General features: G+C 53.1%; 2 protein-coding genes across 4 annotated transcripts; one reads left to right on the top strand and one right to left on the bottom strand.

Annotated features, from left to right (window-relative positions):
* Window positions 1-634: 634 nt before the first annotated feature.
* LOC120244129 (nitric oxide synthase interacting protein) lies at window positions 635-15,686 on the bottom strand. Its single transcript, XM_039250493.1, has 9 exons — window positions 15,583-15,686; window positions 5,717-5,787; window positions 5,086-5,191; window positions 3,936-4,017; window positions 1,760-1,919; window positions 1,551-1,669; window positions 1,234-1,421; window positions 1,019-1,127; window positions 635-747 (listed from the first exon to the last, which is right to left on the bottom strand). Exons 2-9 carry the CDS (start codon window positions 5,784-5,786, stop codon window positions 676-678), a joined length of 906 nt encoding a protein of 301 aa, XP_039106424.1. The 5' UTR covers window position 5,787; window positions 15,583-15,686; the 3' UTR covers window positions 635-675.
* A 692-nt stretch (window positions 15,687-16,378) lies between these two features.
* PRRG2 (proline rich and Gla domain 2) lies at window positions 16,379-22,429 on the top strand. Of its 3 annotated transcripts, none has more exons than XM_039250608.1 (8): window positions 16,379-16,549; window positions 17,041-17,113; window positions 17,234-17,331; window positions 17,521-17,696; window positions 17,846-17,885; window positions 20,385-20,523; window positions 21,347-21,493; window positions 21,816-22,429. In XM_039250608.1, the coding sequence occupies exons 3-8, from the start codon at window positions 17,247-17,249 to the stop codon at window positions 21,832-21,834; spliced, it is 606 nt and encodes a 201-aa protein (XP_039106539.1). In that variant the 5' UTR covers window positions 16,379-16,549; window positions 17,041-17,113; window positions 17,234-17,246; the 3' UTR covers window positions 21,835-22,429. The 3 variants fall into 3 exon arrangements, with proteins under 3 accessions (XP_039106539.1, XP_039106546.1, XP_039106532.1); XM_039250615.1 differs by having other exon boundaries at window positions 17,036-17,113; window positions 17,524-17,696; XM_039250601.1 differs by having other exon boundaries at window positions 17,036-17,113.
* The last annotated feature ends 166 nt before the right edge of the window (window positions 22,430-22,595 follow it).

Raw genomic sequence — 22,595 nt, 5'->3', positions numbered from 1 at the left:
AGGGGAGAAAAAACCCACAAAGCTCTAAGTGCTGCCACTGTGCTCCTTGCAAGCCGAGCCGACTCCAGAGGGCTCCACCAGGCCCCACCCTCTACGGCCTCCTCCCCCCTGCACCCTCTGCTCCCCACACCTGCTAGGTACTGCGCACTCCGCGCCCCCCCCCCCCCCGCCCCGTCCTGCTGGCCTGTGACGCCTGAGGGCTCTCTTCCTGCCCTTGGCCTTCCGGCAGTCAGGAATCAGGGAGGAGGGCTCCTGACTGGGTGCCCGCTGCCTTCTCTCAGTGGATTTTGTGTCCTTCAGGCGTCTCACCACCCTTTACGTCAGAGAGGCGCTCCTGGACGTCTCATGGGCTGAGAATTTGGCATCGCTCAGAAAGATGCGGCAGGATTTCTACTTAGCCTGTCAAAGTGGCTCCTTCCGATCGATCTCTGCGGCTGGGACCTTGACTTCTGGCCACTCTTACCCAGTTTTAACGCCACGCGTGTGGGTTCTGTTCGGCTTTTACACTTAACGTCTGACCACCTTAAACATACTTTTAGCCCACGCCTTCACACTCGGGGCACTGCGCAGGTGCACGCCGAGGGCTCCTGGTGTGGCCCCAGGGCTCCCGCGAGGCCAATGAAGGCACCACAAGGGCCAGAGAGTCCAAGCCTGTTTATTGGGTCTCCTGTGCACTCAGGCCTGCATCACCGGCCTGGACTTCTCAGCTTGCAGCTTCACTCCGGAGCCCGCGAAGCCTGTGCCGCCCTGGAGAGGTGGGGACAAGGTCAAGATGGAGACAGGTCGGGCTGCGGGGCTCCTTGGCGGGTTGCTGTCCGAAGCCCGCAAGGTGAGGCAAGGACCCCAGCTAGAAAGGCAGGGGCAGGGCATGGAGGAGGGGGCAGGGTGGGGTCCCGGGGTAGGTGTGGGCCTAGGGAGAGGGGGAGTGGCGTGGAGGAGGCGTGGTGTGGTCCCGGGGTAGGTGTGGGCCTAGGGAGAGAAGAGGAGGCAGGGCCTCGGGAGGCGGGTCACTGCTCACCCGCTGCAGCACGATGATGTCCCGGTCCGTCAGCTTCTCCCCGTTCACGGGGTCTACCATGTCTTTCCGAATCAACTTCTCCACGCACTCCAGGGTGACCACAGCCCCACTACAGTGAGAGTGAGGGCGGGGGACACGGATCAGAGAGGCCCCGCTCGGGTGCCACACTCCCCAAGCCCGGCCCAGCCCTGGGTTGTCCTCCCCAGGTGACTCACGAGGGCCTCAGCACAGCGCAAGGCGTGGCGTTGCTCAGGCTGTCGCGGGTCACGGCGCACACGTAGCGCTCACTGCGCGTGATGAGCCCCACGCGGTCCACGGAGCTGTCCAGTGGCGTGAAACGCACGGGTGTCAAGTCAGACATGCGCAGCGGCTTCCCGGACATAGGGCAGGTCACGGTGCGCGACTGTGCAGGGTAGAAAGGAGGCAGGGTCAGCAGGCCAGGCTGGGGGTCCTGGCAGGGAAGGAGGTGCTGCGGGCACTGGGGGATCTGGCCCTCTGTGCCAAGCAGGCACAGGGTGCTGGGGTTGCTCACAGGCTTCTCCAGCTTGGTGGCCTTGGCCTCGGGGGTCAGCGATGGGATCCAGAAGCTGGGCAGTGCTTTGTCCTTGTCCTTGCCTGCGGGGCCTGCACTGGACCCGGGTCGGGCATCATCTGCAGGAGGGAGGGGCTCGGATGCCGCACCCAAGGAGGCACCTGGCCCTGCAGGGACTCCCACTCCCTTGCAAGTCCGCTCCCCCTCACCTGGGCTGCTCCCGGGGGAGGCCTTGGGCGTGAAGGGGTTGAGGGGCCGGCTCACGATGGCCGCCTCCTTCTCCAGGAAGCCCCGCACCTGGTCCTGCGCCGCAGCCCGCTGCAGCGCCTTCTGCTCCTCACGCCGGGCACCCCGCTGCTTCTCATAGGCCTGTGGACAGCCAGAAAGAAGTGGGCTTGGCATTCTCCTGTGGGCTGTGGTCTTTTGAGGGTGGCTCTTTCTATTTCACAGATGGGTACACTGAGGCCCACACAGAGGGATGATCCTTAGTAGAGGCTGGTAACTGCCTGAGTGTGAATTCTTTTAAATTATTTAAGTTTAAGAGAAAGAGAGCATGGGTGCACGCCCAAGTGGGAGAGGGACAGAGAAAGAACCCCAAGAAGGCTCTGTACTCAGTGCACAGTCCAACACGGGGCTTGAACTCGTGACCTGAGCCGCACGCAGTCAGACGCTTAAGTGAATGGGTGTTGTATCTATGGGGTGGCTCTTCTCCCTTTGTTCATCCCTTCCCCTGCTGCAGGGCACTCAGGTCATTTCCTATGTAGCTGGTTTGGGACTCAGTGGCTTCTTTGTTCCTAGGCAGCAGAGTGGTCAGCAGCTTGGCAGGGGCCAGAGGGCCAGAGCTTAAATGTTGCCTCTGTCACTGCTGAGCTCTGTGGCTTCCCCGTAAGTGCTGTGACTCCCCCTGGCCTCAGTTTCTTCATCTGTAAAACAGGCTAACAATGGCGAGTGACCCGGACGCTCACTGGGTTACTGGGATGATTTTTGGAAACGCTTAAAAAAAACCCTTGCCTGGCACATAGCAAGTGCTCGACAGGTACCTGTGGGCCATACTGTACTGATTTTACAGGGTATGTGCTGTAGACCCTGTCCTGCCCTCGAAGTCAGTTCCAGAAGGGTAAGAAGCAACGACCGTTCAAGGAGCCATGAGTGCGAGGTGGTGTGGGTATGTGGAGGTGCAGGGATGCAGTGCTGGGCCCTAGGGCTGACCCCGGCCACCCTGATGAGGGAGAACCCAGGCAGCCACTAGACCACGCAGAGGTGATAGGCACAGGGAAGGCCACTTATTCAAGACAAAAGGCTCAACAAGAATCTAACCCTCAGGGCGCCTGGGTGGCTCTGTGGGTTAAGTGTCTGACTCTTGATTGCAGCTCAGGCCATGATCTCCCAGGTTTGGGTTCGTGAGTTCGAGCCCCATATCAGGGTTTGCACTGACAGGAGCCTGCTTGGGATTCTTTCTCCCTCTCTCTCTGCCCCTCCCCTGATCTCACTTTCTCTAAATAAATAAATAAACTTAAGAAAAAGAAAAAATGGGGTGCCTGGGTGGCTCAGTCAGTTAAGCGTCTGACTTCAGCTCAGGTCATGATCTCAGGGCTCATAGGTTCGAGCCCCGCACTCAGCTCTGTGCTGACAGCTCGGAGCCTGGAGCCTGCTTCAGATTCTGTGTCTCTCTCTGCCCCTCTCCTGCTCGTATTCAGACTCTGCCTCTCTCTCTCAAAAATACATAAACATTAAAAAAAAAAAAAAAAAAAGGAATCTACCCCTCAATGTTTCTGGAGCTCTAGGAAGCCTGGTAGGAAAGGAGGGAGCCAGGCCAGCTGCGCCCCAAACATGGTGGTAAGCGGGGTCCCTCCTGCCCCCCAAATCAGTTCACCTGTGGAAAGTGGGCATGGCTCTGAGTAACTGCCTTGAGAATTCTGATCTGTGAGCATCTCCCACATGCCTGGAGTGCCCTCTGATTTGGCCCTGTCAGTCCATTTTAGAGACAGCACAACTGAGGCCCAGGGAGAGGAGGTGACATAAGTCAATTTAACAAGTGTTCACGGAGGGCCATGCGGTGGGCAAAAGATCTGTTCCCTGTCCCTGGGGCCTGCCATCTAGTGACGGAAGTGGGCACCTGTCAGCCACATGTAGAGTCCCAACCAGAAGTGTCAAGAAAAGAGGTGACGGAAGCCCTGGCCTAGCAGGAGGTCAGAGGAGGTGCCGCCTGGGGCGGAAATCTGGAGAATGAGAAGGATCTAAGCAGGAGAAGCGGGAAGGGATGGTGCGCCAAACAGAGGGAACAGCACAGGCAAAGGCTCAGATGGACAAGGAACTTAGGAAGCCCAGAGTGGCTGTTTAAGAGCTCGGCGTCAAAGCCACCGGCCGTGTCCCCAGCCCCATCACCTTCATCTGCCGGGCGATCTCCTTCTTCTGGTGCAGTATGTACTCCAGGATTGCCTCACGCTCATACAGGTAGCCATCTGGGCTGAAGGGACGGGATGAGAAGCATCAGCTCCCTGCCCCGGGCATGCACGACGCGTCATCCGGGTGGCAGGTCACGCGGTGCCTCGCACAGCTGGCTCTCAGAGGTGACCACACTATTTTCACCCTCCTGGCTTTGCCACGTAGGGAAAATCTTGCACGGTAAGGGGTTAGCGCAGCACGCCCGGGGTTTTCCAAACCCCACACATTCCAGAGGACCCGGTCCTTGAACCAGCCTCTAAGCCCTTGGAATGTGCTGCCTGATAGAAGTGTCTTAGTTCACCTGATGTTGGGGGGCGGGGGGGTTGGGCCATGTGGTACGAGGTTAGACCTCTGGAGGGGCTGAAGATCAAGGTCAGCCCTGCCGAGGTCAGCTGGGCCTGCACGACCAGCCTCCGGTAGAATCCCTGGACACAGGGGCTCTGGCGAGCGAGCTACCCGGGTGAGCGGTGCCCCTGCCTGCCGTCACGTGTCCTTGCTGGGAGACTAGCGCTGTCCGGGTGACTCTGTTAGGAGAGGACACCTGGAGGCTCAATCCTGGTCCCTCCTGGGCTCGGCCCCGTGTGCCATCTCCCCGTGCTGACTCGACCTCCATCTCTGTACCGTAATAAGTCGTCATGGACTCTAATCACCTTTCTGAGTTCTGTGAGTTCTTCCACCCACTGAACTTGCAGTAGCCTCAGGGACCCTGAACCACAGTCTGCTCTCGTCACTGTGTCTGTAAAACAGACCTATAAACTGAGCCCATATTTAGTCACTGGACTAAGCACCCTGTACCCATGATCTCGCCAAAGCCCCTGTGGGACCACGAGGCAGGGAATGGACCACGAGGCAGGGGAAGGACCACAGGGCGAGGAACGGTAAGCACTCCACACATCAGCTATTGGTACAAGCCAGGCACTGATCCAAGAGCCCTACCCTCTGTTATGGATGTATTCTTTTCCACACACGTTAGGATCATGCCTATGTCTCAGATGAGCACACTGAGGCTCGGAGGGGTTAAGGGGCTTGCCCAGGGTGCCCTGGCTGTGCAGGCGGTTCCCCACACCCCCGAAGCAGTTCCCCAGCTCACGTGACAACAGGGTCGTGGCAGGGCTGCAGAGAGAGGCAGCAGCAGTCGAAGTCCTTGACAGCATCCCGGCTCAGTCGAATGTTCTGGGTCCCATAGCCCGAGGCCGCTGGCGATAGACAGAAGCAGAGGGATGGAGGGACAGATGTGCTCCTCGCCAAACCCCAAGAAAGGCACAGAGAAAACTTGCATGGGGCGGGGGGGGGACTCCGAGAAACAGGCGGTCAAGAGCTTGGGCCGTGTGGCTCTGTTGGGGGCGGGGACGCAACCCTCAGGAAGGTGTCAATCCAGAGGGTAAGGGACAGACAGGCCGTCACTGAGGCAGGTGGGTAGAGACTCCCCTCAGGCCACACTCAAGGGCCTGGACCTCTCTGGGCCTCAGTTTCTGCCCCTGGAATATGGCTATGACAGCAGCGATTCCTTCCTCAGTGGGTAGTGGGAGTCTCAGATGAATTCACACCCACAGGCGCCCACTGCGGGGGTGCGGGATTGTGTGGGCTCTTAGTCCTATGGTCATGGCCATCAGGCGGGGCGGCGGCGGTGGGGGGAAGCGACGTGCCCAGAAGACACAGCTGGAGGCGCAAAGCGAGATGGTGCCTTCAAGGTACATCTGTCCCCCTCCCCAGCCCGGTACCTGTGTCCTTCTTCTTCTCATGGTAGGTATAGACGGCCCCTGCCGTGCAGTTCTTGCCATGTCGGGTCATCCTGGGGGGGTAGGAGGGGACAGCTGCAGGGATGTGGTGGAGGGAGACCCGGGGAGGGCAGACCCTCAGAGTGACCTGCCCCTGGCCTCGGCAGATGGGAGAACAGGGGGTGGGTCGGCGGGGGGAGGACAGTTTTACACCCACTGACTGGTTAAGAAATATCTACACACTCGAAAAAGAAAGACAGCATTTTACTTTGGAAAATGACCTACACTCTGCTTGCGGCATCATGCATCAGAAGGAGTGCACCTTCTAAGTTACTCTGAGGCAGTAGGAAGGTTCTCTGAAATCCAAAGAAGTTCTAGCAGCAGATGAGGCTGGGTGGGGCTCCTTACATACAGACAAGGCGAAGTAAGGGGCGTCGGAGATGTTCTTTTTGGGGTGTGTGGGCATGTATGCGTGTGTATGCTGTGTGTGTGCGTGCTCTTTGTATGCCTACAGGCTCACTGCAGTGGAGTGCGGTTTTCTGGGTTTACCCTCTCTCTCACCCAGGCGGGTGAAAGCATATGTAAGCAAAGGGGAAATTTGCATTTTGGTCCAATTGTTTCCAAACGTGATTGATTGCACTGGGATAAATTCACACTTTTTAAAAAATATATATATATTTTAATTTATTTCTAGGAGAGAGAGACAGCATGAGCAGGGGAGGGTCAGAGAGAGAGGGAGTCACAGACTCTGAAACAGGCTCCAGGCTCTGAGCTGGCAGTCAGCACAGAGACCGACGCGGGGCACGAACCCACGAACCGCGAGATCATGACCTAACCGAAAGTCGGACGCTTAACCGACTAAGCCACCCAGGCGCCCCTAAATTCACATTTTTAAAAGTTTATCTTGAGAGAGAGAGAAAGCATGAGTAGGGAGGGGCAGAGAGAGAGAGAGAGAATCCCAAGTAGGCTCTGCATTGTCAGTGCAGAGCCCGATGAGGAGCTCGAACTAACCAACTGTGAGCTCATAGACCCAAGCTGAAGTCGGATGCCTAATGGACTGAACCACCCAGGCGCGCCTGAATTCACATTTTCAAAACAGAGAGTTCTAGCGGAACTGACTGTACATGGGGCTCTGGCAAATCAACAAGAAAAAAACAGCCACCCCGACAGGAAAATACGCAAAGGATGTGAACAGGCAATTTACAGAAGCAGCTCGAAGACTAATGAGTGTATAGAGAGACAAGCCAGGTCTCTTCAGATGAAAACCACCGTGAGATGGCACTTTATCATCAGGCTAGTGGGCGAAACTTTGAAAAGCTGAGTAAGACCAGGGCTTGGTAGGGACACATGGTCGGTTACAGGATCCTTAAGGCAACACAGTGGGGAGAGTGGACAGGGTGAGCCTCCTGGAACACAGGCTGGTGGAACTTTAGCAAGGTAAGCGTAGGCGATTCTGCATGTGTGTGATGCGTCCCAAAGATATTCTCAAGAGACACTTGGGAGAAGCAGGCCCAAGAATATCCACAGCAGTGTTATTTATACCAGAGGGGAGTCAAAGGCATTCGATGTCCCTCCCTGGGAGAATGGGTGGTGACAGCCCATCCTGGAGACTACGCTGCTGTGAGATGCAACCCAGGAGATACGTGCAAGGTGTCACAAGTGGATCTTAACACAATACTGGGTAAAAAAAATAAATAAATAAGAAAAAAAAAAAGGCAAGGGGCACTTGGGCTCAGTCAGTTGAGCATCTGACTCTTGATTTTAGATCAGGTCATGTTCTTGGGGTCATGGGATCCAGCCCGAAGTCAGTGCTGTGTGTGGATGGAGCCTACTTAAGATTCTCTTTCTCTCCCCCTCTGCCCCTCTCCCCTGCACACACTCTCCCTAAAATAGTAAAATAAATAGATTACATTTAAAATAGAAAACAGGAGGGGTGCATGGGTGGCTCATTCGGTTAAGCGTCCGACTTTGGCTCAGGTCATGATCTCACGGCTAGTGGGTTCGAGCCCCACGTTGGGCTCTGTGCTGACAGCTCAGAGCCTGGAGCCTGCTTTAGACTGTGTCTCCCTCTGTCTCTGCCCCTCCCCCGCTCGCTCTCTCTGTCTCTCAAAATAAAGACATAAAAAAGTAAATAAATAAAAAAAGGATCACTACCAATCTTTGTGTGTGCAAGATAGTACATTTTATTTTTACTTATTTTTGAGAGAGAGAGAGAGGGAGAGGGAGAGAGAGAGGGAGCATGGGAGGTGCAGATTGGGAGAGAGAGACAGAATCCCCAAGCAGGCTCTGCACTGTCAGCTCAGAACCTGACATGGGGCTCAAATTCACAAACTGTGAGATCATGACCTGAGCTGAAGTCAAGAGTCAGATGCTTAACCACCACACCGAGCCACCCAGGCACCCCGAGATAGCGCATTTTAAAGAATACTTACAAGCAAGAGGATGTGTACTGTGCATATTGGCGTGGCTGCCCATGTGCGGGATGGGGACTAATCAGGGGCTAGAGCTACGGGAGAGGGTTGTAGGCTACAGGGATCAAGGACTGGGTAAGACGACCTTCAGCCTGGGCTTGAGTCCAGGGCTGGCCCTGCACTGCCTGCCGTGACCCTAGGCAGGCCATTTCCGTTCTCTGAGCCTTGGTTTAATTTGGCAAAAAGTAGGGATAACCATGGGATCTAGCTACCCGGACCGGGTTGCTGTGACAGTGAGTCCTGCTCAGAGCCTGGCACACAGGCCATCGGTGTGTTCTGGAAATACTCTCTCCTGTTCTCTGGCTCAGAGAAAGGTCTAGAGGCCAGGGTGGAGCCGGGGTGGGGGGAACACAACCAAGGGCTCCCAAAATGCAAAAAGCAACTTTGTCTTTATTCCTCTCTTCTGGTCGCCTCAGATTCTTGTCTTTCACAAGACAGAACAATTCGGAACTTGAACCACAAACCTCTCTCCCTCTCCCAGCTATGGATCTCCCTCTCCCCCTACTGGCGATTTCCTCTCAGAAGCCGCTTTCTGTTCTTCGGTGTATGGACATAGATCTGATGTGTGTGACAAAGGTATATGCCCTTGTGACTGCCACTTCACCCCAGTGGTGGCCACCATGCTGCTTGCGGCAGCTCACCTTGGTGAAGCACCCCAAATTCCCCTCACCCCCACGCTTCTGAGCAAACGTCAGGCACCTGTTGTCTCCCCTCCCTCACCTGCCAGGCCCTCCCCCCCCAACCCCGGCTTCTGCCCCAGCCCCCAGCTGCCACTCATGAAGGTCGCATTGACCTCCTCGTGGCCAAATTCCCTACTCTATTCTTAGTTGTCAACTGCCTTGACCCTCTGTGGGATTTGGCACCGGGCTGCTTGTCTTGTGGCCAATGACAGGGGTTTCTACACTCTTTGGCTTCATGGCCATGGCCGGAGACATTTTCCCTCCAAGTGTGAGAGGGGCAACTGCAGAGGATGGAACAGGCCCGCAGAGCACTGCTTGATCCCTGAGCCCGCCCCAACTCTCTGCGCCCCCATCTCAGGGACTGTCCAACCTCAACCATTCTCGGAAGTCTGGCCCATGACCCTTTTGCACATGGGCCAGAGGACGCTTAGGAGCTAAGCCATTGCCTGGGGCAGCGCTTCTCAAAGTAAGGTCCGGGGACCCTAGGGAGGGTTCCTAAGATACTTTCAGGGGGTCCGCAAGCTATTTCCATAATACTAAAACACGTTTGCCCTTGTTACTCTTGCTCTCTCACAAGTGCCCAGTGGAGTTTTCCCCAGACGGTGTGACACGTCAGGATGTCGCTGCTCTGACCGCTAACTGGACTTGTGCTTGTGCATCCTTGGGTTTTAAAAATGTCTGTTTTAGGGGCGCCTGGGTGGCTCAGTCGGTTAAGCGTCTGACTTCGGCTCAGGTCACGATCTCACGGTTCGTGGGTTTGAGCCCCGCGTCAGGCTCTTGTGCTGACAGCTAGCTCAGAGCCTGGAGCCTGTTTTGGATTCTGTGTCTCCCTCTCTGACCCTCCCTGCTCACGCTGTCTCTCTCTCTCAGAAATAAATAAAACATTAATAAATAAATAAATTAATTAATTAAAAATAAAAATGTCTGTTTTAGGGGTGCCTGGCTGGCTCCGTTGGTGGAGCATGTGACTCTTAATCTCAGGGTTCTGAGTTCAAGCCCCACAGTGGGTGTGGAGCCTACTTTTTAAATAAACGTTTTATTATGCAAAGTGAAAGAAAACTGGCCCAAAGGCCATGTAGTGTAGGATTCTATGTGTTTGAAATGTCCAGAATAGGCAAATCCACGCACACAGAAATCAGCTTGGCGGTTACCACAGGATGGGAGAAGGGGAAGTGAGGAGTGACTTTCTGCTGCTTTTTTCTTTTTGGGGTGCTGACAATGTTCTAGAATCAGTAAGTGGTCATGGTTGCACAAAATAGTGTATATATCACTTTACATGGATGAATTTTGTGTTACGTGAATTGTATCTCAATAAAAATCTTTTTCTTTTTTAAAGTTTCTTTAGAGAGAGACAGAGAATGAGAGAGAGTGAAGGGGCGGACAGAGAGGGAGAGAGAAGAATCCCAAGCAGGCTCCATGCTGTCAGTGTGGAGCCCGACGCGGGGCTTGAACCACGAACCGTGAGGTCATGACCTGAGCCGAAACCAAGAGTCGTACACTTTACCGGCCGAACCACTCAGACGCCGCGTAACAACCTTTCTTAACATCAGTTTCATTTCTAGTTCAGCAAATACGAATAGACAGAACTCACATAAACAAAAGTTCTCTGCAGTCCTCGATGATGTTTACGACATGGAGCCCAAGAAGTTTTCAGAACTGCTGGCTGAGGGCCGAAGGGCTGGTGGGCGGCAGTGCAGTGCCTGGACCTACCTCGGCTGTATGGTCTCCTCATTAAAGCCAAGTTCAAAATAAGAATGCAACTACTGCCATCTGCTGTCGCTAGTATTTCAGAGAGGGAAATTCCAAAATCACAGCTCCTGCTTATCATCACGCACCCCCACCCCCCCAGTGTGGGAGGAAACAGGTTCAAGGGCATCCCGAGCTGGGAAGAGGCAGAGCCGGGATTTGAACCCAGGCAAGCAGGCTGCAGAGCTGCCCCTCTCTTTAGCTGCCCCTTTAGCTGCCCCTAAAGCTGTCAGTCCTCACAAGAGGGTGGCAGTCTGAGAACACAGGCCCACCCATTCCCTTTTCTCTGTACAAAGCCTTTAAAATCTGGAGTATGTTCTACTCTTTCAACACATTCCAATTCAGACGCGAAACTTTCCCTGGAGACATTGACGTCTATTTAGGTTTTGTGATTTGCCGCTGCCAACGTACACTCACATACCGCCTCTGTTCCGAACGCACTTACAAGGTTTCCAGTAGCTCAGTCTAGTGTTGGTGCTTCCATTTAAATTAATTAAAATGAAGGAACTGAAAAAAATTCACTCCCTCAAGTCAAACTAGCAAAGTGCTCCACAGCCTCTTGGGATTTTAAAAACCACGGCCACAGTACCATTAACACACTAATGGTTCTGGCCCGCGTTCAAATTACGGAGTCCCTGGGGCGCCTGGGGGGCTCACTTGGTTAAGCGTCTGACTTCGGCTCAGGCTCAGGTCATGATCTCACCGTTTGTGAGCTCGAGCCCTGCATCGGGCTCTGTGCTGTCAGCCTGGAGCCTGCTTTGGATCCTCTATCCTCCTCTCTCAGAAACAAACAAACAAACAAACAAACAAAAAAAGACTTCAAATTACTGACTCCCTCCCAACTTTTTCTACAGCTGGTTTGTTTGAACCCTGATCCCAGTGGTTCTTAACCTTTGGGTGGGGCCAGAGATCCCTTTGAGAACCTAGAGAATGCTACAAACCCCTCCCTCTAAATGGTGTGTGTCAGGCCATTACAGGGGTATGAAAGCTTGTGTTAAAGGAAACCAAGGAGCTGATTACATTCAAGGAATCACAGACAGAAATAGGACTGGACGTAAGTGGTACCGAGAGAGTTCCCTAAAAGCAAAAGGGAGCATCTGAGATTCTCTATCTTTTTCAAATTTTTATTTATTTAAGTAATCTCTACGCCCAATGTGGGGCTCGAACTCATGGCCCTAAGATCAAGAATCATATGCTCCTCCACCTGGGTGGCTCAGTTGGTTGAGGGTCCGACTTCGGCTCAGGTTATGATCTCACGGTTCATGGACTGGAGCCCCGCGTCGGGCTCTGTGCCGACAGCCAGCTCAGAGCCTGGAGCCTGTTTCGGATTCTGTATCTCCCTCTCTCTCTGACCCTCCCCTGATCACGCTCTCTCTCTTTCTCTCTCTCTCAGAAATAAATAAAACGTTAAAAAAGAATTTATGAAAGAAAGAAAGAAAGAAAGAAAGAAAGAAAGAAAGAAAGAAAGAAAGAAAGAAAGAAAGAAAAAAGAAAGAAAGAAGGAAAGAAAGAAAGGATAAAGAAAGAATCATATGTCCCTCTGGCTGAGCCAGCCAGGCACCCCAGAGATTCTCTATTAATACTAGCTAATGCAGGGGCGCCTGGGTGGCTCAGATGGTTAAGCATCTGACTTCGGCTCAGGTTATGATCTTGTGGTTCGTGGGTTCAAGCCCCACATTGGGCTCTGTGCTGACATCTCAGAGCCTGAAGCCGGCTTCAGATTCTGTATCTCCCTCTCTCTCTCTCTGCCCCTCACCTGCTCGTGCTCTGTGTCTCTCTGTCTCAAAAACGAAGAAACAAACAACAATAAAAAAGACTTCAAAAGGCAACTTTAAGGGGCACGTGGGTGGCTAAGTTGGTTAAGCATCTGCCTTTGGCTCAGGTCATGATCTCACAGTTCATGGGTTTGCTCCCTTAGTCCGGCTCTCTGCTTTCAGTGCGGAGCCCGATTTGGATTCTCTCTGTCCACCCCCCTCCCATACCTCCCCAGCTTTATCTCTCTCAAAGTAAAGAAATAAACTTTAAAAAAATGTCAAAAAGGCAACTTTGATGAAGTCACTCTCCTCAACTGCTTCATGGACATGCTCAAAATAAAGCAAACTGCTCAGATAACAAATGTAGGAGGAATGACAGAATCAGAAAACCAGGGCCGCCTAGCTGGCTCAGTAGGTGGAGCATGTGACTCAATTTCAGGGTTATGAGTTCAAGCCCAATGTTGGGTGTAGGGATTACTTAAAAGAACAGATAAGGGTACCTGGGGGGCTCAGTTGGTTGGGGGTCCGACTTCGGCTCAGGTCATGATCTCACGGTTCATGAGTTCGATCCCTGGGTAGGGCTCTACTGACAGCTCAGGGCCTGAAGCCTGTTTCCAATTCTGTGTCTCCTTCTCTCTCGGCCCCTCCCCCGCTCAGACTCTGTGTGTGTGTGTGTGTGTGTGTGTGTGTGTGTGTGAAAAAATAAACATTAAAAAGATTATATTTTAAAAAATCTTTAAAATTAAATAAATAGGGGTGCCTGGGTGGCTCAGTCAAGCATCAGGCTCTTTGTTTTGGCTCAGGTCATGATCTCATGGTTCATGAGATCAAGCCCTGTAGACAGCATAGAGCCTGCCTGGAATTCTTTCTCTGCCCCTCCCCCTTTCATGGGCACACTCTAAGTAATTAAATAAAACTTTACTTTTTATTATTTTTTAATGTTTATTTATTTGGGGGGGGCAGAGATAGAGGGAGACAGAATCCGAAGCAGGCTCCAGGCTCTGAGCTGTCAGCACAGAGCCCGATGTGGGGCTTAGACCCACAGACCATAAGCTCATGAGCTGAGCTGAAGTCTGATGCCTAACCGACTGGGCCACCCAGGCACCCTAATAAAACTTTAAATAATGCAATAAAAAAACCCACAGTAAGATACCAGTTCATGCCCACTAGGGTGATTACAACCAAAAAGTCAGATCATAACACGTGTCGAAAAACTGGAACCCTTCCACACTGAGTGGGAATGAGAGCTGGGGAGAGCCACTCTGGAAAAGTCTGTTGTTCCTCAAAAGCTTAAAGGTAGAGGACTCAGCAATGCTGTGTCCAACAGAAATGAAAACAGGTCCGTCCACACAAAAACTTGCACACAAACATGTGCGTTATTCATAATGGCTGATAAGTGGAAACAACCCAAAAGGCCATCAACTGATGAATGGGTGAACAAAATAGAGTCTATCTCATACAGAGGAATTCTATTCAGCCATAAAAAGAATGAAGTATTGGGGCTCCTGGGTGGCCCAACCGGCGGCTTGATTGCCGGACCACAAGATCAGGACTTGAGCAGAAATCAAGAGTCAGACACTTAACCGACTGAGCCACCAGGTGCCCCTCTCGTAAGGCATTTTGAGACACAGGATTTGAGTATTGACCAAGTAGTAAAGTAGTTAATATTCCAGAATTACAATTGGCTTTGTAAAGTGTGATAATGGTATTGTGGTCATGTAAGAAAATGTCCCTAGTTTTTGTACATGCATCCTTAAGTATTTAAGGATTAAATGTCATGTTGGGTAGGATTTGCCTTATACATTTAATGAAAATAATATGCCAAGCCACTATGGCACAAATATTAACAATTGGTGAACCTAGGTGATAGGGATTCTTTTTTTAAGTTATTATTTACTTAAAATTTTTAGTTACTAAAAAAAATTTTTTTAATGTTTTTTTAAAATTTATTTCTGAGAGAGAGAGAGAGAGAGAGACAGCATGAGTAGGGGAGGGTCAGAGAGAGAGGGAGATACAGAATCTGAAGCAGGCTCCAGGCTCTGAGCTAGCTGTTAGCACAGAGCCTGATGCCGGGCTCGAACCCATTAACCGTTAGATCACGACCTGAGCCGAAGCCGGATGCTTAACCGACTGAGCCACCCAGGCGCCCCTACTAAAAATTTTTTAATGTTTATTTTTGAGAGAGAGAGAGGGAGAGACAGAGCATGAGCAGGGTAGGGGCAGAGAGGGAGGGAGACACAATCTGAAGCAAGGCTGCAGGTTCCGAGCTGTCAGCACAGAGCCTGAAGCGGGGCTTGAACCCACAAACCGTAGGGCTTGAACTCAAAAACGGTGAGATCATGAGCTGAGCTGAAGTCGGATGCTTAATCGACTGAGCCACCCAGGCGCCCCTATTATTATTTATTTTGGAGAGAAAGTGTGCGAGCGTACAAGTTGGGGGGGGGGGGGTGGAGCAGAGAAGAAGGAGACACAGAATCCGAAGCAGGCTCCAGGCTCCCAGCTGGAGAGCCCCCTCCAGGCTCCCAGCAGAAAGCCCGACAGGAGGCTCGAACCCTCAAACCCCAAGATCCTGACCTGAGCCAAAGTCGGATGCTCAACCAACTGAGCCACCCAGGCACCCGATAGGCGATAGGGATTTTTATGTTATTCTCTTCTGAGTCTGAACATTTTCATAATAAAACATTAAAGTAAAACCCTCCGAGGCCCAAGTTCACAGGGACACAACAGCACCATCGGGATGAGAACCCAGGTCGCCCTGACCCCAGAGCTCTCCAGGGTTAAAGGTTAAAGCGGACACCCAACTCCGAGAAGGAAGGAGCTGTCAAAAAGGTGCGAGAAGGCGGCGGCGGGCGACTGCACAATCTCCCTCGCCCTCCCCGTCACAGCTGGGAAACTGAGGCCAGGAAAGGGGGTCCTTCTTCCTCAAGTCCCACTCCTTAGACCCTCTCGGGAGTCTCAGTCTCCTTCCCTGGGAGCCCCGGCCGCAGCCCTCTCCGGTGGAATACCAACACTTGAAAAGTGCCGGACGGAGGCTTGGCTACCTCCCGGGGCTGCCGGGAGATGTAGTTCAGCTTCAGACTTGGGGCGCCTGGAGTGGTCTATTAATGATTGACAGGGAGTCGGGAATTCGAAATCCTGTCCCTGTCTCCCTCAGGACCCCAGAAGTCCCGGGAAAGCGATCGCAGCAACACTATCCCCCCCCACCGCTTGGAACTCACCTCACAAACGACTCCTCGACCCTTCGTTGCTTCTTCAACTGTGCCCCTACACCGGAAAGGAGGGCTGTTTTCCCCTCTGCGCTTCGCCCACTTCCGCCCGGAAAAAACCGGAAGTAGGGCTGCCCCTAGTTGCCGAGATACTGTTCTGACTTGGTAAGTCCTTCCGTCTCCTCTCCGTCCCTCCGGAAACGTGAGCAGTTACTCGGAGGTTCCGCTTGGTGCAACTGGCATGAATATGGGGCACGCTTAGTATACACTAGGCGTTTCCCAGGGCGGGCGATTTGCTGGTTATGTCCAGGCTTTGCGTCTCTCCAAGTCTGAATTGAAAGATTAACCACCTAATCTGGAGATCGGGACGCTCACTTCCCCAAGTATATCAGGCACTTTTCTTGCTGCCTGTTGAGAGACCATTGAGAAGGGACAGTTCCTCTGTCTCCAGTTTATAAGGACAGCAAGTGAGAAATCGGAAGTCAAAGCCCTTCAAATCACCTCAGGAAACGAGAATTTACTACAGCATCGTCCACCTACCACCAGGGGTCAAGGCATACATTTCCCACCAGTTTCTAGATATCTAGGCATCTGGAGACCTAGACATTTATTTCCCTAGCTCACCCAGGCAAGCTTCCATCCCAGGGGACCAACAAGAGGAGAGGTGCATATCCAATCCCCTAAGTGCCTCCAGTGTCAGTGTCGGGAACCCTGGCTTCCCTACAGGGCACTGGACCTTAGGCCCTTCATTCTAAGGTCCCTTTAAATACTTTGTCCCTTACCTGAGTCCCGCCCAGGGCAGGTAATCACAAACCCCGCCCCTCTGCCAGAAACCTGGATCGGTCTGATTACAGGGAGAGGGGCACCCCTCTTTTTCTCTCCCCTTCCCTCTCTCCTGTCCCCCATTCACTGCTGGCCTTTGCTGGCCAAGGAAGCCCCCATTAAAGAAGAGGGGACAGTGCTCAACAGGTCTGGGAAGGTAAGTGAATGTCCCCTGGAGAAAGAGCCTGGCTTGGGGACCCTGGTCTCCTGGTTCTCTGTCCCTCTGAGACTCAGAAGTTCTGGTCCCCCAGCCCCAGGAGTCCAGAACCCCCACGCCCTTCGCCCCCCTGGACCCAAGAATATAGACTCTTTGCCTCTCCTGTTCTGGTCTCTCTCGTAATCTTTGATCTCTGTGGGTGGATGTGGTAATGAGCATAGGGAGAGGCAAGTATAGGTGGAAATTACCTGGAAGAAAGGAATCCTGATCACCAAGAGACATGTTTACGAGCACCTACTATGTGCCAAAATTCATGCTGGGGGCTGCAGACCCGGTAGAGGAAAAGATAAGCTCCCTGCTCCAGTCTCTGAAGGCACACACTGCTTTCACTGAAATCTTGCTGCTGAATCTTGCAAATCATATGACCTTGGGCAATTCTTTTATCTCTCCGTGCCTCGGTTTCCTCATCTGTAAAACGGGGATAAGAATAGCACTTCTGTGGACACGAAATGGAGTTGATATAGGTAAACTCCCTTGAACCACCTGGCCCACGATCCAGCCTATGTAAGTGTCTGCTGTTATTAGTACAATTCATTACAATTGGGGTGAGAGTCCGGTTGGGGTGACCTGGCCTCATTCCCCAGCGGCTGAGGCACCTGATGTCTCCACTACACCCCATTTCAGGTGTTCATAAAATATGAGGGGCTACCCCTCTCTCCTCCTTCTGTACCTGGGATTGACCACCTGCTTGGACGCCTCACCCAGTGGGGAGCAAGACCCAGGTGAGTGTCTGGGGGAAGACCCAGTGTCCAGGCACAGACTTCACCTTCCCCTGATTCAGGAACCCTTGCCTCTAGCCCCCTCCTCCCTGAGCACTCTGTAGCTCTCCCATCCCCTGAGGTTGAAGTTTTTCCGGGTCCGCAGTCCCAGGAGCCCTCCATTTTTCTATGTTTCATGTTCTTGGGGCCCAGAAGTCTTCCTAGACTCCCCAGAAGCCCAGAGCTTTCTAAGGAGCCATAGCCGGATTCGTCGAGCCAATCACTGGGACCTGGAGCTGCTCACGCCAGGGAACCTGGAACGGGAGTGTCTCGAGGAGCGGTGTTCCTGGGAGGAGGCGCGGGAGTATTTTGAGGACAATACTCTGACGGTGAGAGCCCCTCTCCCCAGGCCCTGGGAAGTCGTGGCCCCCAAGTCCCTGTACCCTGGGTCTCAGAAGTCGGGGCATGGGCTGGTTTGGGGATATGGACTCTCCCCGTTGACATGCTGTCTTTTCGCCTGCTCTACTACCCCTTCAAGGAGCGCTTTTGGGAGAGCTACATCTACAATGGCAAAGGAGGTGAGTGGGGACGGGGGGAACCTCGTATTCTGTGCAGCTAAGACAGCCCCTTGCCGTGGAGATCTGAACCCACATTCCTTACCCCAAATGTGCCTCCAGCAAATTCCGTGCTCCCGGAGTTAAGAGTCCCCTCCTTTGAGACTAGAGTCCCTGCCTGAGGAACCAACCACACTTAACAGGAGGAGGCTTCAGGTCCTTAGGAAGGAGGAAGTGTGGGCGGAGAGAGGGGTTACAGCCCAGGGGCCTGTCTGGCCTCAGGATCAGAGGTGCTAACCTCTTCGGAGTCCAGAGCCCCAGGCCCTTTTGCTGGTTGGTTGCTAGGGGGACTGCTCCCTAGCAACAGGGCCGGCCACACCACGCAGGGCATCAGAAGCCTGTGCATCCTCACCTGCCCAGCCCGCCCAGCCCCAACCCTTCCTGTGAGTTCTAAGGCCCCACCATGGCTGCAGTCTTGTTGCTAAGGGGGGACTGCTCCTTAGCAACGAGGCCTGGCCAGGCTGGACCAAGGAAGCCTACAGCACTCACTACCTGGCCGGCTTCCCCTCCCCCACAGCCCCATCCCAGCCTTGGCCTGGTTACTAAGGAGACCTCCCTAGCAACCACACCTAGCCAGGCTCAGGACCCAAGGCCCACTGCCCAGGGAGGAACCCCATCCATCCCGTCCCAGATGCCTCACCCCTCCCTGTGGCCTGGTTGCTAGGGTGGATGCCCCTTAGCAACAAGCCCTAGGTCTGCTGGAACCCTCACATTGGAGCCTGGTTGCTAGGGGAGGTAACTGCCTCACTGCAGGCCTCGCTAGGCCCGGTCGCTCCTTGAATCCACCTGAAACATGTCAGAATGGGGAGGACCTGCCTTCTTGCCCTTCTTTGCTAAGGAGATACAAGCCGCCAGGGGGTTTACTGAGCGAGGAAGGCCTCACAGAGCTTTGGAGTTCTCCCTGTGTGCCTGCTTCTCAGAAGCAGGGCCTTGGGTTGCTAAAGGCCTAGGATCCTACCAAAGTCTCCTCCTGCATTCTAGATACCCGATGATCTATTGCTGGGGGGAAGGCCCTAAATTCCCCCATCGATAAGTGAATTTTTCATCGCCCGGTAAATTCAGAAGCCTTCCTGTGGATTCTCCCCCTCCTTCAGAGTTGAGGTCTTGGGTCTCAGTGGCCTGGTTGCTAAAGGGACGGTGTTCCAGAGACCAAGTGTTGTCAGATAAAACACAGGACATCCCCCCTCTCCGCATCAGTTAAATTTGAATTTCAAATACACAAGACTAGGGGTGCCTGGGTTGCTCAGTCAGTTAAAGGGTTAAGGTGTCCACCTCTTGACATCAGCTCAGGTCATGATCTCAGTTCGTGGGATCAAGCCCCATGCTGGGCTCCTCACTGGACAGTGCTGAGCCTGTTTGCGATTCTGTCTCCCTCTCTCTCTGTCCCTCCCCTGTTCATGCTTTCTCTCTCACGCAGAATAAATAAACAAAAAAGTACACATGAATAAATTTTTTAGCGTAAGTATGTTCTTTTTTAAAAAGCAATTTTTAAATTTTTAAAAATATTTTCATTTATTTTTGAGAGAGAGAGACAGAGCGTAAGCAGGGGAGGGGCAGAGAGAGAGGGAGACACAGGATCTGAAGCAGGCTCCAGGCTCTGAGCTGTCAGCACAGAGCCTGACACAGGGCTCAAACCCGTAAACCACAAGATCATGACCTGAGCCGAAGTCAGATGCTCAACCAACTGAGCTACCCTGATGCTCCTTTTTAAAAATGATTTTTAAGTTTATTTATTTATTTTGAGAGAGAGAGAGAAAGCAAGTATTGTGGGAGGGGTGGCTCCATTTATTTTGAGAGAGGGAGAGAGAATCCCAAGCAGGCTCCACACTGTCAGCTTGGAACCAGATTTGGGGCTTGAAGTCAAGAACTATGAGATCATGACCTGACCTGAAATCAAGAATTGGATGCTTAAGTGACTAAGCCACCCACGTGCCCCTAGTATCCTAAATACTCCATGGGACATAGTTATACTAAAAAAAAAAAAAAAAAAAAAAAAAAAAAAAAGATTCATTGTATATCTAAAATTAGTACTTAATGGGATATCATACATTATTATTTGCTAAATCTGGCAGTGCTCAGAGTGGGGGCAAGTGAGCTCCCTACCCAGATGGATTTTGCTTAGGAGGGACTCAAGCCACACTGTGTCCAGGAAGGAGCCTCTGTCACCATGAGGATACAGCTGCCATATTTTCTAGTCCTAGATGAAGTTATCTTACACCTTTTATGTGTTTGATCTCAATGAATTTCACAGCCTGTGGGGTAGGAGTTTATTCCCATTTTACAGGGCATCAAACAGAGGCTTATAGAAATGAGCACGTTCAGTTGCCTGGAGTCACACACCTAGGAAATGGCCCTGGTTCTGCTTTGCTTCTTGGCCTGTACGCTCCCTCCGGGGGAAGGCACTGGGTTGTTGAGATGGGTGACAGCCCCTGACACAGTGCCACCCCCCCTTTGCCACTGCAGGGCGTGGACGAGTGGATGTAGCAGGCCTGGCTGTGGGGCTGACATCTGGCATCCTTCTCATTGTCCTGGCCAGCTTGGGAGCCTTTTGGTATCTGCACTACCGACGAAGGGGTCAAGGCCAGCAGTCCTGTCTCCAAGAGTAAGGGGGATTCAGAGAGAAGGGGCTTGAGGGCTGGAGAGCAGGGTGAGCAGAGGAAGGAGGAGATGGGTCAAGGATTGCGCGCAGGAGGTGGGCACCGGAGGAAAGGTCTGAGAAGACTATCACATGGAAAGTCAGTCTGAGAGTGTGCGTGTCCACTTGCACTGTCTGTCTGACTATATCCTCAGTACCTGGCATACAGTAGGAGCTCAGTCTGTCTTCATGGTACCGGATTTATGTGTGACTATCACTCTATGTATATTGTATCTGGCGAGGCTGCAGAGATACTGTCTCTGGGTGTCTGCAGCATGTCAGTTTCCGTGGTGACAGGCTGTCACACATGTTTGTGTGTGCCTTATGAGTTGTCTAGGCCTGTCTTTCTCAGTGACAGGGTCTAAAAAGGTGCTTGAGTGTCAGTCTTGGAAGTATAGTGGGTCTGGGGTTTTTTAGGAAGAGTTTAGCGTAAAAGGGACACTGGGAGATTTGTGACCGGGTGTATCTCTGTGTTGTGTCTGTTTCGCTGTTGGTTGGCCTGCCTCTCTGAAGGACTGTCTTTTTTTCCACGACTCTCCCTGTACCTGGAACACATTTGTGCCTGTGAATGAGTATGTCTCAGCAGTTCCTGTCTGTCCACCTGTCCGTGTTTGTCCGCCTGTCGTTCTGAGGTGCTTTTCTGTGTGGAGGGTCAGGTTCAAGGTGACCCTCCTTTCCCCCCGTCTTTTTCTCCCTTCCACCCTCAGAATCTCTGTGTCCCTAGCTCTTCCCTCCTAAATCTCTCTGTCCCGTAGGTCTCCCCTGCTAACCGTGTACTTTCTGTCCCCAGGGCTGAGCTCATTAACTCCCTGAGTCCCCTGGACAATCTAGGCCCGCCTACGCCCCTGCCTCCACCGCCACCCCCAGGTCTCCCCACCTACGAGCAGGCGCTGGCGGCCTCTGGGGTGCACGACGCACCTCCGCCCCCCTACACCAGGTACTGGGCTGGGCTTCTACCTGGGGGTGGGGCTCAGAGGGGAGGATGCTGCGAGAGGAGGGGCGTGGGCTCAGGGGCGGGACTTGGAATTTTGAGCTTATTATCCGGGGCGAGGCTTGGAGCGCGGGGGCGGGGTCCTATGCAATTGTCTGGGGGCGTGGCCCGGCGTAGTCGGTGTGGAGCTTTACAGGAGGGTGGGTCTTGTACCCAGAGGGTCCGCGATTGGCTGAGACGCCCGCGGGCGGGTCGGAGTGGTCTTGGTTCGGGGTGGGGGGGGAAACAGCCGGGTCTTTGACTCCCCATTGTGCCCCTCCTCATGCAGCCTCAGGAGGCCTCGCTGAAGAGCTGCTTCGGAGCCGGTGCTCCCCACATTCACAGCGGATTCCAGAGCCCCCAGGCCTCTTAAACGACATAGCTGAGCTTGAGGAGTGGTGGGAGTAGGGGTCGTCCGACCTGAGGCCTACCCTGGCACACGTGTTTCCGCCGAGTACGGATACACGCGTATCCCTGCCCAACGAGTTCCCTCGTCCCGGCCACTCGCGGGCCCCCACGCTCTTCTGACTGTGGGGGTACCCGCCAGCCCCGCCCTCGGGGTAGGCTTGCGTGGAAACTCGGACCCCGGCGCGTGGGCCGGGTGTACCGACTCGCGTGAGTGAGCAGGTGTGACAAGGCCATCTCCCTCCAGTACTATGGGCCACGCACACGCAGAGCCCTGCTTATGCACACACACACGTTTTCGTGCGTTCCCCTTGCACGCACACGGGCGCTCTGCAATCCAGGGAAAGGGTGGGGGACATATTTGCAAGCGTGCTCTTTGGGGTTAGGCTCGCATTGCACCGGGAGACTGGAGTTGTGCTGCTCTCGTAAATTAAAATCCTTTTGTAAAAGAGACAAAAAGTGAAACAACGGAAAAAAAATAAAATAAACTGAAATGCATTCCTGGGTGCGTCTGCGCGCGGCCGAGTTGGCTTTCTGTACAAACACTGCGCCCTACACCCCCAGGCCGTGCTAGCGCTCTGTATCTTTCTCTCTCTCTCTCTCCTTTTTTTTTTTTTTTTTTTTGCATTTGCACGGGATTGTGGGAGGAAGCGGAGCGCAGCCA

Source organism: Hyaena hyaena, unplaced genomic scaffold, assembly GCF_003009895.1.
Source record: "Hyaena hyaena isolate Hyena2069 unplaced genomic scaffold, ASM300989v1 scaffold_9, whole genome shotgun sequence".
Lineage (NCBI taxonomy): Eukaryota > Metazoa > Chordata > Mammalia > Carnivora > Hyaenidae > Hyaena > Hyaena hyaena.
This window is presented reverse-complemented; position numbering and strand designations above follow the sequence as displayed.